The sequence below is a fragment of the Gastrolobium bilobum genome, unplaced genomic scaffold, assembly GCF_033153095.1.
Source record: "Gastrolobium bilobum isolate Gb01-03AN ecotype WA unplaced genomic scaffold, APGP_CSIRO_Gbil_v1 utg5528, whole genome shotgun sequence".
Classification (NCBI taxonomy): domain Eukaryota; kingdom Viridiplantae; phylum Streptophyta; class Magnoliopsida; order Fabales; family Fabaceae; genus Gastrolobium; species Gastrolobium bilobum.
This window is the reverse complement of record NW_026896747.1, coordinates 41,424-56,326: the sequence shown is the minus strand read 5'-3', so window position 1 is coordinate 56,326 and position 14,903 is coordinate 41,424. Positions and strand designations below refer to the sequence as shown.

At 39.8% G+C, this 14,903-nt stretch overlaps 1 protein-coding gene across 1 annotated transcript; it reads left to right on the top strand.

Annotated features, from left to right (window-relative positions):
• The first annotated feature begins 6,154 nt into the window (after window positions 1–6,154).
• On the top strand, window positions 6,155–7,300 carry LOC133301809 (uncharacterized mitochondrial protein AtMg00810-like). The gene has a single exon (XM_061501503.1). The coding sequence runs from the start codon at window positions 6,155–6,157 to the stop codon at window positions 7,298–7,300; it is 1,146 nt and encodes a 381-aa protein (XP_061357487.1).
• The last annotated feature ends 7,603 nt before the right edge of the window (window positions 7,301–14,903 follow it).

Genomic DNA, 14,903 nt, shown 5'->3' with positions numbered 1-14,903 from the left:
AAGTTTCGATCTAAGAATTCAGCATTGTTAGCTAAGCTTTTCTTTTACTTACGTTCATCTAGATACTGGTCTGTAACTTGATACCTATTTCTTTTTAAGTTTGTTCAATGTATTTTTTTTTATTCTTTTTTTTATTCACTGATAGTATGGCTTGCTAATTTTCCCTTTTCTAGAATTCAAGATGGGTGGATAAACTCATTTATTTTCAGAACACTATGAGGCTTTCTTTTATCTCATTTGATAAGCAACTCTCTTAGTTTCAAGAAATCTTGGGAAAGATTCTCGAACATTATTGCAAGAGTTATGATTGGGAAATCAAGTGAATGTTTTCTTTCTAATTGAACCATTTAGGTTAGGGATAACCAAAAGAGGAATTTGACAATTTTTATATAAAGATTCAAAAGACCTTGGCAAAGGATCCTTTTAGGGATTAAAACTGGAACTGGGAAGTTCGAGCTTAGATAGCCATAGTAGTTTAAATTCTGTGATAAAAGTGCTTTAACAGTGGAAAAACGCAGGAATGCAAATTGCTTTAGGGAAGTCCATGAATTGAGAATTCGAGAATCTTTTCATTGTTGATATTTTGTACTTAACCATTTTAGTTCTATTTGTTAATCCAATTTTAATTACAAAATCAATTTCATTCAATTCTTTAGTTTAAAAGTGAGATTACTACAATCCAAGAATTAAGGAATAGAACCAAGAAAAGAAATTAAAACAATTGTTCCCTGAGAACGATCTTGATCATCTGAGCTATACTACCCAACAATGAGATACGGAATGAATAGATTTGATTATAGTCTTATCAATTTGGGCTTAGGCTCTATAACAACAAGGGAGAGAAATGGCAAGCTAAGAAATCTGATGACAAGTTTAAAGGGAAAGGCAATAAAAGGAAAACTGATAAAAGTAAAATCCCTTGGTCTAAATGTCAGGTATGTGGAAAGATCCATAAAGGCCCTTATCGGTTTTAATAAAAAGGTGTGTTTCAAATATGGCAAGTCGGTCCATTTTGCTAATGAATCTACTACCAGAGGAGAAACCCTCGGACTAGAAAAAAGAAGAAGTATAAGTTAAAGAAGTAGTGTTGTTCACTAAAGACAAGTGGTTATAAAATTGAATAGGGGAAGATAACTGGTGGCCTAGAAAGATTCCTTTCATGTCTTCCTTAGTAAAGAAAAGTGGCTATAAAATGGAACAGGGGAAAACAATTCGTGTCCTCGAGAGAGGTCCTTCGACTGAGGAAGAAGACGCCTTAGCTCGAAGTGTAAAGAAGTCGAAAGAACCAGGGGAACTAAACAATGAGACAATCGATGATGAAATGTTGGACCATGTTACGTGTGAGGGTCAAGCTGGGGTGGAAGGTAGTGTACCTAAAACAGTCTCAGAAAGAGGCACCAGTGCTATTGAAGGAAGGAAGGTAGTCTCATACTTAGATAAAGTCCTCTGTCTAAATGGATAGGGTAATGTTTATGATAGTGAAGAAGAAGATTGGATGTTCAAACCAAAAAAGAAGGAAGAGGAAGAAGACTTAGATAATGAGATGCACCTTGGTGGAGTTGATGATCCTCTATGTCCCTCCTATGTCTTATCTAGGAGGCAGCACAAGGAAGACTTCAAAAAATGAAGACATGCGCTGATCATAAAGTTGATGGGAAAGAAGATTGCATCTTATTCAAGAGAAAGGAAGATGGAGACGGCGACACTGATAAAGCAAGATTTGCTAGGATATGTGTAGAAGTAGACTTAGGAAGGAGTTTCGTTTCCAGTTCAAAATTTGGGACTATATCCATAACGAGGAAGTCATTTTGAACGTTGGCTATAAGGGTTTACACCTCATATGCTTTGCTTGTGGGAGATATGGTCACCGCAAGCAGGCTTGTGATGGAGGCTTAGACTACACAAAAGAGAACATTGGTCCCTCTTATAATAAGAGCACTGATGAGGCAAATGGTGTTACTGGGCCTGATAGTAACAATAAGAAAGTTGGGAAAAGTGAAGATGTTGGTATAGAGGAGAAAAATAAAGCTGATAAGTCCACTTTTGGGGCTTGGATGGTGGTGAAAATAAGTACCAAAGGTCAAAAAGCTAAACCAGTGCCGAAATCAATGGCGGCTAGGAGGAAAGAGCCTTCCATAGCTCCGGCGACTAATTGGCGGTCATCAACGGTAAACCTTGCTGCGTCGCATGCAAAAAGCATAACTATACAATCCTAATCAGCTACGAAAGCAGGAGATCATAAAGGTAAAGGGAAGGTGGTAGACATGAAGATGAATACCAAAGCCAACAGTGGCAACATGCAGAACAGGAAAAATTCCTTGGGGAATTCTTCACATGGAAAAGGAAGTCTACATTTGACAAATTCAAAAGTGTTTAGTATAGAACAAAAAAATAAAGTTGGAGGACATAATGGTCAACGCAAGATAATTGGTTCAAAACAATAAGGGCCTGACCTAATGGCTTCTACTGATAAGGACCCATCTTCAGGTATTGCCACATAAGCTAACAAGGAAATTTTAATGCAAGAGGAAGATACTACTCCTATCAAGAAACCACCTGATGCTGTTGAGTTCCTATGAAGATTCTCCCAAGAAAATCCAGATCTTGTTAGGGAAGCTGATGAAAATTTGCTACAAGGGACTTGTATGCCTCTCAGTAAGTACACTTTTCTCCTTTCCCCTTTTTACTTATTGATAATGTCCATGAATTTCTGTACGTGGAATTGTCGTGGGGCCAATAAGAAAGGTTTCATCTTACTTATTAAAGATAAGAGTAGGAATTATGACATTAAGGTTCTAGTGTTAACAGAGGTCCGTATAAGTGGTGCAACAGTCGTTAGACGTGTAAAATAACTTGGGTTAAGTGGTTACCATATTAATGATGCAATTGGGTTCTCAAGAGGCATATGGGTCTTATGTTGGGTTTAAACTTTAATAAATAAAGTAATTAAAATAAATAGAAAAAGAAAGGTTTATAGTGAAGAGGTGTGTCCCTAGGTATTTGTTAGTGGACAAATTATTGTATTTAGATTTCCTAAGTTGGTCATTATTATTCTTAATCATTTGCTATTGCTTATAAATAGCTCATTCTAACTCTTGTAAAGTGGCTTGGTAGAATCAGTAATATAATAGAGGTATATTCAGAGAATTGTGTGTGTATCTTGTGTGTGAGAAAACACCATTAGACGACCTGTGAATTACAAATTGGTATCAGAGCTTGATATCAATGGAAGGTGTGAGTAATGGTCTGCCAGTGCCCCGCCTGAAAAAGGGCAACTATGAGAATTGGAGCATCCAAATGAAGGCTCTCCTAAGAGCATATGATAGTTGGAATTTGGTGCAAAATGGGTTCGTAGAACCTGAAACAACAGAAGGATACTCAGCAAACCAACTCAAGCAGTTGAGTTTGTCAAGATCGAAGGATGCAGCGGCACTGTTTATGATGCTTCAAGTTGTTGAAGAGTGTGGTGGTATTGAGAAGATTGGAGGTGCAACAACGGCTAAGGAGGCCTGGGACTTATTGGAGACGGTCTACCGAGGTGCTAACTGTGTGAAGCAGGTCAGACTTCAAAATCTTCGAGGAGAGTTGGAGGGGATGAAAATGAAGGAGGCCGAAGGAGTGTCGGATTTCATCACCCGGGTTCAGACCGTTGTGAACCAGTTGAAGAGGAATGGAGAGGCGTTGGCCGACTCCAGAGTAGCAGAAAAGATTCTGAGGTCGTTGACAGACGACTTCGAGAACATGGTGTGTGCAATCGAGGAGTCCAAGGACTTGTCTACGCTCTCTGTTGACGAGCTAGCAGGTTCCCTTGAGGCGCATGAGCAGCGCAAGAAGAAGAATAAGGAGGAGTCGCTGGAGCAAGCACTCCAGACAAAAGCAACCATTAAGGATGAGAAGGCGCTCTATTCTCAGAACGTCCGAGGTAGAGGTCGTGGACGAGCTAGACGTGGATATGGCCAAGGTGGTCGTGGCCGAGGTCATGAGGTGAGAAATGAAGAAAGAACTGAGCCGAGTCAGCAAAACCGGAGAGGAAGAGGACATGGCCGAAGTGGAAGAGGCCGGTGGTCGAATCACAGTAATATAGAATGTTATAAGTGTGGCGAATATGGTCACTACTCAAAGGACTGTAACTCGGACAGATGCTACAACTGTGGCCGAGTTGGGCATTTCGCTAAGGATTGCCGAGAAGAAAGAATAATTGACGAGACTTTAAACCTCGCTGCAGAAGAAGAAATAAGAGATGGAGGAGTTATTATGCTAGCCCATGGCGAAACAAGTTCAAAGGATGAGTCGGAGTGGTATTTGGATACTGGTGCCAATAATCACATGTGTGGTTACAAACATCTGTTCAAGGAGTTGAAAACGGTGGAAGCCGGACATGTCTCTTTTGGAGACGCGTCCAAAATTGATGTAAAGAGCCGAGGTACAATCTGTTTCTTGTAAAAGGATGGACGAGTTGGTACAGTTCGGGACGTGTATTACGTGCCTGAGCTCAAAAGCAATATTTTGAGCATTGGACAGTTGATGGAAAAGGGCTACTCGGTTCTAATGACAGACCGAGTTCTACTATTGAAAGACAAACAAGGGTGTCTGATAGCCCGAGTTCAGATGGAGAAGAACAGAATGTACAAGTTGAGTTTGAGGAGCATGGAGGTCGGTTGTCTGCAAGCCGAGGTGGAGGATAAGATGTCTCTTCGGCATTGACGGTTTGGACACCTTCATTACGGTGGTCTGACCGAGATGATGAAGAAAAACATGGTAGTGGGACTACCAAAGATTAACTCTGAAGGAAAATTTTGTGAAGACTGCGTATTGGGAAAACATGCGAGGAGCCCGTTCCCAAGGATGGCAAGATACCGAGCTAAGCAGCCTCTAGAGTTGATACATACCGACCTGTGTGGACCCATAACTCCGGGGTCCTTCAGTGAAAAAAGGTATTTTGTCTCCTTTATTGATGAATTTAGTCGTAAGACTTGGGTTTATTTTCTGAAAGAAAAATCCGAGGTGCTGGATACCTTTAAGAGGTTTAAAGTGATGATTGAAAATACAACTAGAAGATACATCAAATCGGTCCGTTCAGACCGAGGTGGGGAGTACGTGTCGACAGCTTTCAAGAAGTATTGTGAAGAACATGGGATAAGGCGGTTCCTGACCGAACCGTACTCGCCCCAACAGAATGGAGTAGCTGAGAGAAAGAATCGGACTATCCTGGATATGGTCTGATCCATGTTGAAGACAAAGAACATGCCAAAGGAGTTTTGGGGAGAGGCCGTACAATGTGCAGTGTACGTGCAGAACAGATGTGCACATTCAAGTTTGAATGACAAGACTCCGCAGGAAGCATGGAGTGGTTTGAAGCCCTCAGTGGGTCACTTTAAGGTCTTTGGTAGTGTTGCATATGTACACATACTGGATCAGTTGAGGACATAGCTAGAAGATAAAAGCAAGAAGTTTGTGTTCATTGGTTATGATGAGAAGACTAAGGGATATAAGTTGTTGGATCCCGTCAGTAAAAGGGTGATGGTTAGCCGAGATGTGAAGGTGAATGAAGAAGATGCTTGGGACTGGAGTAGTCCATCCGAGGTGAATGTGGAACCCGGAATTAGATCAATTGAGGTCGGACAACCCTCGACCCGCATTTCAGAAAATCCAAATGATTCTGATAGTGAAGAAGAGTTGAGACAACCAAGGATGAGGAGTCTACAAGATCTTTATGTCCACCAGTGAAGCACACTTGGTATGTTTGTTGGCAGATTCTGAAGAAGTGAGCTTTGAAGAGGCAATCCGAGATGAGAAATGGAAATCAGCCATAGAGGAAGAGATTAAAGCTATAGAAAAGAACAAGACATGGGAGTTAGCCGAGCTTCCTAAAGGAAGTCGGCCCATTGGTGTGAAATGGGTGTACAAGAAGAAAATGAACGCTAAGGGGGAGATCGAAAGATACAAAGCCCGACTGGTGGCGAAAGGGTATAGGCAGAAGGCCGGCGTTGACTATGACGAGGTGTTCGCTCCCGCAGCAAGAATGGAGACAATCAGGCTGTTATTTTCTCAAGCAGCCCAGTTTGGATGGCCGATCTATCAGATGGACGTGAAGTCGGCATTCTGAAATGGAGTACTCGAGGAGGAGGTGTATCTGGAACAACCTCCGGGATTCATGAAAGCCGGACAAGAAAGAAAAGTGTTGAGACTGAAGAAAGCTTTGTATGGGTTGAAGCAGGCCCCAAGAGCCTGGAACACGAGAATTGACAATTACTTCAAGAAGGATGGACTTGAACAATGTCCGTATGACCACGCGCTCTACATAAAGAAGAAAGGAGGTAAAATTCTACTTGTTGCTCTATATGTTGATGATCTGATTTTCCTGGGTAATGATGAAGGAATGATTCAAGATTTTAAGAAGAAAATGACGAAGGAGTTCGAGATGAAGGATCTCGGTCTGATGAGGTACTTTCTTGGTCTGGAGGTCAGACAAGAAAAATCCGGGATCTTCGTCTCTCAAGAAGCCTATGCAAAAGGAATTTTAGAGAAGTTCAAAATGAGTGATTGCAACCCGGTTTCAACCCCTATGGAACCCGACGTTAAACTTTCAAGATATGATGGAGGAGAAAAGGTAGATCCGAGTGTTTATCGTAGTCTAGTTGGAAGTCTGAGGTACTTGACATGTACGAGACCAGATCTATGTCTGAGTGTTGGAATAATAAACCGATTTATGGAAGAGCCGAGCTATACTCATTGGAAGGCGGCAAAGAGGATTTTAAGATATGTTCAAGGAACAATTTCGCAAGGACTTCATTATTCAAAGTCAAACAAGTACAAGCTAACAGGCTACTCGGATAGTGACTGGTGTGGAGATGTGGATGACAGGAAGAGCACGACTGGCTATGTGTTCTTCATGGGAAACACGACGTTTACTTGGGTGTCGAAGAAGGAACCCATTGTGACCCTGTCTACACGTGAAGCCGAGTATGTTGCGGCATCTTGGTGTGTTTCCCATGCAATATGGCTGAGGAATTTACTAAGCAAGCTGGAGCAAGAGCAAGTCGTCCCAACCGAGATTCGAGTTGACAACAGATCAGCGATCGAGTTAGCAAAGAACCCGGTCAATCATGAAAGAAGTAAGCATATTGATGTCAGATTCCATTTCATCCAGGATCAAGTAAAAGAAGGAAAGGTGGAGCTCAGTCATGTGGCAAGCCGAGATCAAGTTGGAGATATTTTCACAAAGCCCCTGCCGACATTGTTGTTTGAGAATTGCAAGAAGAAGATGGGAATGAAGGACGGTAGAGATATTAAAGTTTAAGGGGGAGTTTTGTTGGGTTTAAACTTTAATAGATAAAGTAATTAAAATAAATAGAAAATGAAAGGTTTATGGTGAAGAGGTGTGTCCCTAGGTATTTGTTAGTGGACAAATTATTGTGTTTAGATTTCCTAAGTTGGTCATTATTATTCTTAATCATTTGCTATTGCTTATAAATAGCTCATTGTAACTCTTGTAAAGTGGCTTGGTAGAATCAGTAATATAATAGAGGTATATTCAGAGAATTGTGTGTGTATCTTGTGTGTGAGAAAAACACCATTAGAGAACCTGTGAATTACATCTTATGGGACCAGTCCTCTGTGGATGTTGCCATCTTGGGGAATAATCGTCAGTTCACACATGCTTCTTTGAGATGGATACACTCCATCGTTACAGAGCTTACTACCTTTGTTTATGGCTCTCCCAGACGTGTGGATAGAAGATACCTTTGGGAAGGAATTAATTCCTTTAATGCCTCGGTGGTTGGTACTTGGCTTATAATAAAGGACTTTAATTCTATTAGTAATGCTAATGAGAAAGAGGAAGGTGGAGCTATATGTGAAGGAAGCATGATGGAATTCCGTGAGTGTATCAATTTTTGCATTCTCATAGACATTGGCTATAAGGGTCCTAATTTTACATGGAAAAGAAACAGACTCTAAGAAAGACTTGATCATGCTCTAGTCAATGATTCATGGATTAACACTTTTCCAGACATATTTGTTTTCCATCTTCCTTTTTTCTGCTCCGAACACAGACCCTTGCTAGTATAGGAAGGTAGAGGAGAAATAATTGTTCCTAACAACAAGGTATTTCACTTCCTGGCTTATTGGATCTCCTGCGAAGGTTTTGAGGATGTGGTGCAAGACTGTTGGAACCAAAATACTCCTTGGGACATAGCTAATGTCAGATTCTAGCATAAAGCTACAGCTTGGCACAACATCTACTTTAAAGCTCATCTTCATAGGAAATTTTGCCTCCATCCTTGTATCATTGGTATTGATAAGGAGCTGCAGCAGCATCCGAACAATACCTTGGAAGTTCTTCAAAGGAAGCTTTGGGATGAGCTGAATTTAATCTACATACCGGAAGAATTGATTTGATTTCAACGTTCTAGGAATGAGTGGTTGGTTAATGGTGATAAAAATACTAAGTTTTATCACTCTGTGACTGTGGCCAGGAGACGCAAGAACAAAATTCTTGCTCTCATGGATGAGAATGATACTTGGATAGGTGAACCTAAAACTCTCAAACATATGATTGTTAGTTTTTTCGAGAAAGTTTATAAGGAAAAGGGGATTCCCTTCACTCCCTTTCCTTTAGTAGGTTGCTTCCCAAAAATTATAGCCCCTCTTTCCATCAGCTACATTCTGCCTCTTCTGATCTGGAAATCAAAGAAGTTTTATTTAGTATGAATCCCTTCAAGGCTCTTGGCCCAAATGGTTTGCAAGAAATCTTCTTCCGCTCCTAGTGGAACACTAATGGCAGCTCGGTTTGCAGGCTAATTAAGCAAATCTTTGCTAAACCTGCTCGTATTAGGCCTATTAATAAATCACTTCTTTTCCTTATCCCCAAAGTAGATAATCCAGACTCTATTAAAAAGTTAAGACCAATCAGTCTTTGCAATGTCATCTTCAAAACTGCTACGAAGATTCTGGCTAATTGTTTGAGACCTCACTTGAAGACCCTTATCCTTCCTAACCAATGTAGTTTCATAAAACGGAGGCAAAGCACAGACAATATCTGTAAGTAGCCTCTCGTAAGCCATTAGCATAAAAAGGGGAAAAATTAAAATTTTATGCAGAAGAAACAACCTTTGCCCCCCATCAAGCATGTTCAACCCATGAATCATGCAATAAAATTTTAGGGGTTTAAAGTTGATACTTTTGTTCGTATAATTGTTCCTGATCAGATGCGTTCTTGATCAATTCTTCAGACTTGAAGAACACAAGTCCTCCAACGGAAATCCACACCACCTTGTTGTCTTGTAAGATAATGACATTTTTTCGAATGCCCAATGTCCATCAATGGAGGTTACTAGACTTAAGAGAAGAACAGAGAGTGAGTGATGCCTTTGGTTATTTCAAAAGAGGGAGAGATAGCCCCCACACTGATGTGTATGTTGGCTAGGGTTTCAATGGAGAAAATTAGAGAAGAAATAATTACAAAACTAAGGAAGAAAAAGGGCTATATATGTGTGGCGCGTTATTAACCTAAGACTAGGTCAAATCAGTGCCCTCATTGTATGCCAGTCTAATTAGGTAATTTTTTTAATTTTATCCAATCAATCCAATTGATTGGTTTCCCTAATTTTAATCAATTAATTTAATTAATTGGTTTCCTTAATTTTGATCAATCAATCTAATTGATTGGTTTCCTTTATTTTCTCCATCTTATTAAATCTAATTTATTGACTATATTTAAATTTAAATTTTAAATTCAAAATTAGAATTTAAATTAATTTTTTTAAATTCAAATTTCAAATTCTAAATTCAAAATTAGAATTCAAATCATTTTTATTTAAATTCAAATTTCCAATTCAAAATTCCAAATTAGAATTCAAATTAATTTTATTAGTTTAACATTTATCTTATTTAGGTTAAATTATGGATCAAGTCCAACTTGGCCCATGATGCCACCTACCCTCTATTGACCCAATATATGGGCTATACCAACTTAGACCCATTATCCCTTATTGGGCCCAAATCACATATGCTAGAATTCCAGACAACTTAAGGTGATTGTGTGCGACCCATCAAGCCCAACATAGCCACTGACATAAATGGGCTTGGGCCCATTAAGCCTAATCATGTAATGACAACACAGAGCACTAGCAATAACTTATTGTCACAGAGCTAGTTGAGTTCATCGAATGATAAACCTGTGATACCTATTTGGTTGCCATGTGATAACCTTATCCGAAACAGGAAATCTTCATTTACGAACTCTAAAGAGCAGGTCATCTCATGACTCCTTTACTATGCATAGATTCTTGAGTCTCTTAGTTGTCATCCCGGTTTCACCAAGCTACGGATAACCTTATCTCTTGCAGAGATTGACGAATTCCTTCAGCTTGTCACACTAGGCTTAAGTCCTTAGGACATTCCCAAAAGTATATCTACGAGTCTCTATGTTTCAGGTAGACAAGGTATACAATCAAAGCAAGCCTTCCAAAGCACAGGTCTATATGACAACGTCAGGTCTAAGGAAAGACACACCCAGATAATAAGAAACATTTCCTATTGATACTATCTGTAAGATTTCCTTGTAGTGTCTCTTTATGGGTCAATTCAGTGTGAGCTATTCTCTAATAGGTCCACGCTCGAGTCAGCTAAGACATCTCCATGTCTGTAGCTCACGAGGACTCTACCTTGCATCTCCATGTAAGTAGCTGAGTCGTGATAGTCTTACCCGAGATCAACAATGCCCATTATTGGTATCTCTAGACTAGGAACATATTTCTGGCAATGGACGTGTGGTGTCATTGAGCCCTCATGATCATGATCCCTATTACAGATCCTTAATGTGACACTCGTTGCATTTCAAAGGCTTTACTAGTTACTCATACTCGATATTTGAGACATGCAATATGAAACAAGATAAAGAATGCTTTTATTCATAAAATTTATTCATAACAATAAAGAAGTACATGGGTTCATCTGACTCTAAAATTGTCTCTAGGATACCTATACATTAACAATCTTCCACTTGGCCTAGAGCCAATCTGACCGAAATCTATATCCTAAAGCCTCATAATGACTATCATGTTTTCTCTGAGAAACTTCTTTTGTCAGAGAATCGGCTAGGTTATCATCTGTGGGAACATAGTCCATCTTTACATCCATCCTATCAACGATTTCTCTAATCAGGTGATATATGTGAAGCACATGTTTTGATCTTTGATGAGATATGGGTTCCTTTGCCTAAGCAATAGCACCATTATTTTCACAATGCAACTGTATAGGCTCACTAATACTGGGAACCACCCCAAGTTCAGTGATGAACTTCTTAATCCACACGGTTTCCTTAGCTGCTTCTGAAGCCGTTATATATTCAGCCTCTGTAATTTAATCTGCTGTAGTCTCCTGTTTGGAATTCTTCCAAGTCAGTGCTCCATCATTTAAGGTAAATACGAACCCTAATTATTATTTGCAATCATCTTTGTCACTTTTGAAGCTGGCATCATTGAACCCTTTCACTACTAGCTCATCAACTACACTATAAACCAGAAACATATCCTTAGTCCTTCTCAAGTACTTGAGGATTTTTGTGTTGTCCAGTGATCTTCTTTAGGGTCTGCTTGGTACCTGCTCATTATGCTTAAAGCATAAGAGATATATAGTCTTATATTGATCATGACATACATGATGGATCCGATAGCCGAAGCGTACAATATCTCACTCATGCGATCTTTCTCTTGTTGTGTTTTAGGACACATAGCCTTAGAAAGGTGCATGCCATGATTGACAAGAAGAAAACCCCTTTTCGTTAAATTAGAAAATTTTAAATTTGTTTTTTCATGCTTAATGATAAATCAATAGTTCTATTTTCTAGAAATGGCTGCCACACAAGAGCCACCGGAATTGCCCAAGTGTTGGGATTTTTGTTAACATCAGATTTGGGAAAATATCTAGGAGTTCCCCTTCTGTACAACAGAGCTAGTGCTAATTCCTTAAAGTATATCTTGCAGAAGATGGATTCCAAGCTTTCTAATTGGAAGAGGGCCAATTTATTTATGGCTGGGAGATCAACATTAACCCAATATGTGCTAGCCTTTATACCAACTTACACTATGCAGTCGTGTTTATTTCCTGCTAAAGTTTGTGATGGTATTAAGAAACACTCTAAAGACTTCTTGTGAGGATCAACGCAAGATAATATGAAGATGCATATCGTGGCTTTGAATGTTATCTATCAACAGAAGGAAAAAGGTGAACTTGGGCTAAAAAGGATGAGAGGAATGAATCATGATTTGCTAATAAAGGTAGGCCACGAATTATAACACAACCAATGGGCCCAAGTGGTTAGAAACAAGTATTCAATTGATGATGACACGACTCCTTTGTTAAAACTAGCTAGACAATCATCTAACCTATGGAGAGGAATTGTGAAAATCTGGCCAAAGATCATCTCAGGCTCTAGAATTCAACTTGGCAATGGTGCTAGAACTAACTTCTAAAAGGATAGATGGTTGTTAAATAGTAAGCTTATTCAACCAAAGGAATCAATTCATGTCTCATATGAAATGTGTAGTTGGACAGTGGATCGATTTGTTAATAATGAGTGACAGGCGGGTACAGGGGAAGCCTGTGGCGAGGGACCACCATCAATGGGCTAAGTGGATCAAATACACCAAGTGGGTCCGACACCACATCTCAACCCAAAACCTTAAGACATTAGGTTCATGGGTCTTTCCACTTATACTCTTCACTTAGCTCATTATCAACCAATGTGAAACTCATCACACTTGAATATCTCAGCAATCTTCCCCTCAAGTGTGAAACTCAACATTGATATACTCCCCCTCAACCGAGTACCCTAGAGGCCCAAGTACTGAACCCGCCTCCCTAGCCAATCACCAGGCTAGTTCGAGCACAACCCGACTCTGATATCATTGTCAGGCGGGTCCAAGGAAAGCCCATGACGGGGGACCACCACCAATGGGCTAAGCTAGCACAAATACACCAAGTGGATCTGACACCACATGTCAACCCAAAACCTTAAGGCATTAGGTTCATGGGTCCTTCCACTTATATACTCTTCACTTAGTCCATTACCAATCAATGTGAGACTGATCACACTTGAATATCTCAACAATTAGGGTGACTGGAATTGGACCCTCATCAATCAATTATTTTCGAGTAGCTCTTGTGATGCTGCTGCTAATGTTATGCCTCCTTCAGCTCAAAACAGAGGAGATTTGGTTATTTGGGATAAGACTTGTGATGGCTTCTTTTCTATAAAATTAACGTATTATCTCTATGAGGAACCTTATCAGTTTCTGGCAGCTTCCCAAATGCTAAGCCCTTGGAGTTGGAAAGGGGCCCACTTGTATTCAGTTTTTCTTATGGAAAGCCTTTCGGAATCACCTCTTAACAAACGTGGCCAAAGAAAGGAGGAATTTGACATCTTGTGATTTATGCCCGAGACGCAACCTAGCACCAGAGAACACGATCCACGTTCTAAGGGATTGCGGTTAGACAAAAGAAATTTGGAATCAGTTAATTCATACATATCTTCAGCTTGTTTTCTTCAAATCCAATCTATAGGAATGGATTCTATCGAATCTCAACTCAAAATTTGTAATGAATTTGCAATGTGATTGGAGCCAAATCTTTTGGGTCACTGTTTGGAACATTTCGAAGGCGAGGAATGAACTGGTATTCAACTATAAGATTTCGAGTCCAGAAGCGATCATTAGAGGATCAAAAAAATTTGTTTTGAATTTCAAGGGAGCTTGTTCGAAGATACCTGGGAGCGGGGCAACAAGACAACAAAAGGTGGAGAAGTTTATTTGCCAGCGATTTCCTCAAATGGGTGCGTCAAACTTAACGATGTTGGCTCAAGCAGCAGGAGCGAAAATCAATCTAGCTGCGGCGGAGTAATCAGAGATGCTTCTGGAACTGGATCATGGGCTTCGGCTGGAACCTGGGCAATGAGTCTTCTCTGGGAGCATAAGTCTAGGGTCTCCTTAGTGGCATTCAATTGGCGTGGATTTTGGAACCAGAAAAATTTGGATAGAGGGAGATAGTTTCCATCAATCTCATTACATGTGTGAGTGAGGAGTGTCACCCAATTGCTCTTCTAGTGAAGCGCATCCATAGCTTGCTGAGAAGGCAATGAACAACGAAGATTAGTAACACGTATAGAGAATGGAATATGGTAGCGAATTTTTTGGCCAGCCATATGAGTCATTAAACAGATTGGAACTTGCATGTTCTTCAACAACCACCATAGGATAATATAACACTGTTAAGCAGGGACTCATTGGGCATTTCTAGCCCAAGAATGTGTAATTTGAGTTAATTTAGTTTCTTTTATTTTCAAAAAAAAGAAGACAAATGGGACCAATTTAGCTTTACTTCCATACTCATTCAAGCTAGGCTTTGTCAGTAATGACATCATTTCTTTCAAGTATTTCCTTTGTGCATTGGCAGATTCACCCCTACTATAGCTAAGTAGACTGAGAGCTTTTTCGTTACCCAAATTTTTTTTGAATAGATTGTGTTGACGTCAATGTCAGGCTCTTGGTACTCATTTTTATTATGAAAGCAGAGGGATAAAGCTTCTGCTCAGCGGTCATCGTCACAGAGCTTTCTGTGATCATCTTTTTTCCAACCTTTTCCCTTGTTATCATTTCTTGAACTCGGCTAGGTTGTTGATTATAATACCCTTAACTCGTTTAATTAGAAAAAGGGCATTTGATTAAATATTTAATCATGTATAAATGGGTTAAAGAAAGTAAAAGATCTAATTAAATAAATTAGAGTTTCTTTTGAGATAAAAAGTACAGTCAGTGAGATTTTTAGGATATGACGAAAACTATCCAACACATGATCTGGAGGTTGCAGTCGTAGTGTTCGCCTTAAAATCTGGCGACACTTTC

What these genes read in the sequence shown, in the direction of transcription:
- LOC133301809 (XM_061501503.1), top strand. Translation starts at nt 6,155, where the DNA reads ATGAAAGCCGGACAAGAAAGAAAAGTGTTGAGACTGAAGAAAGCTTTG.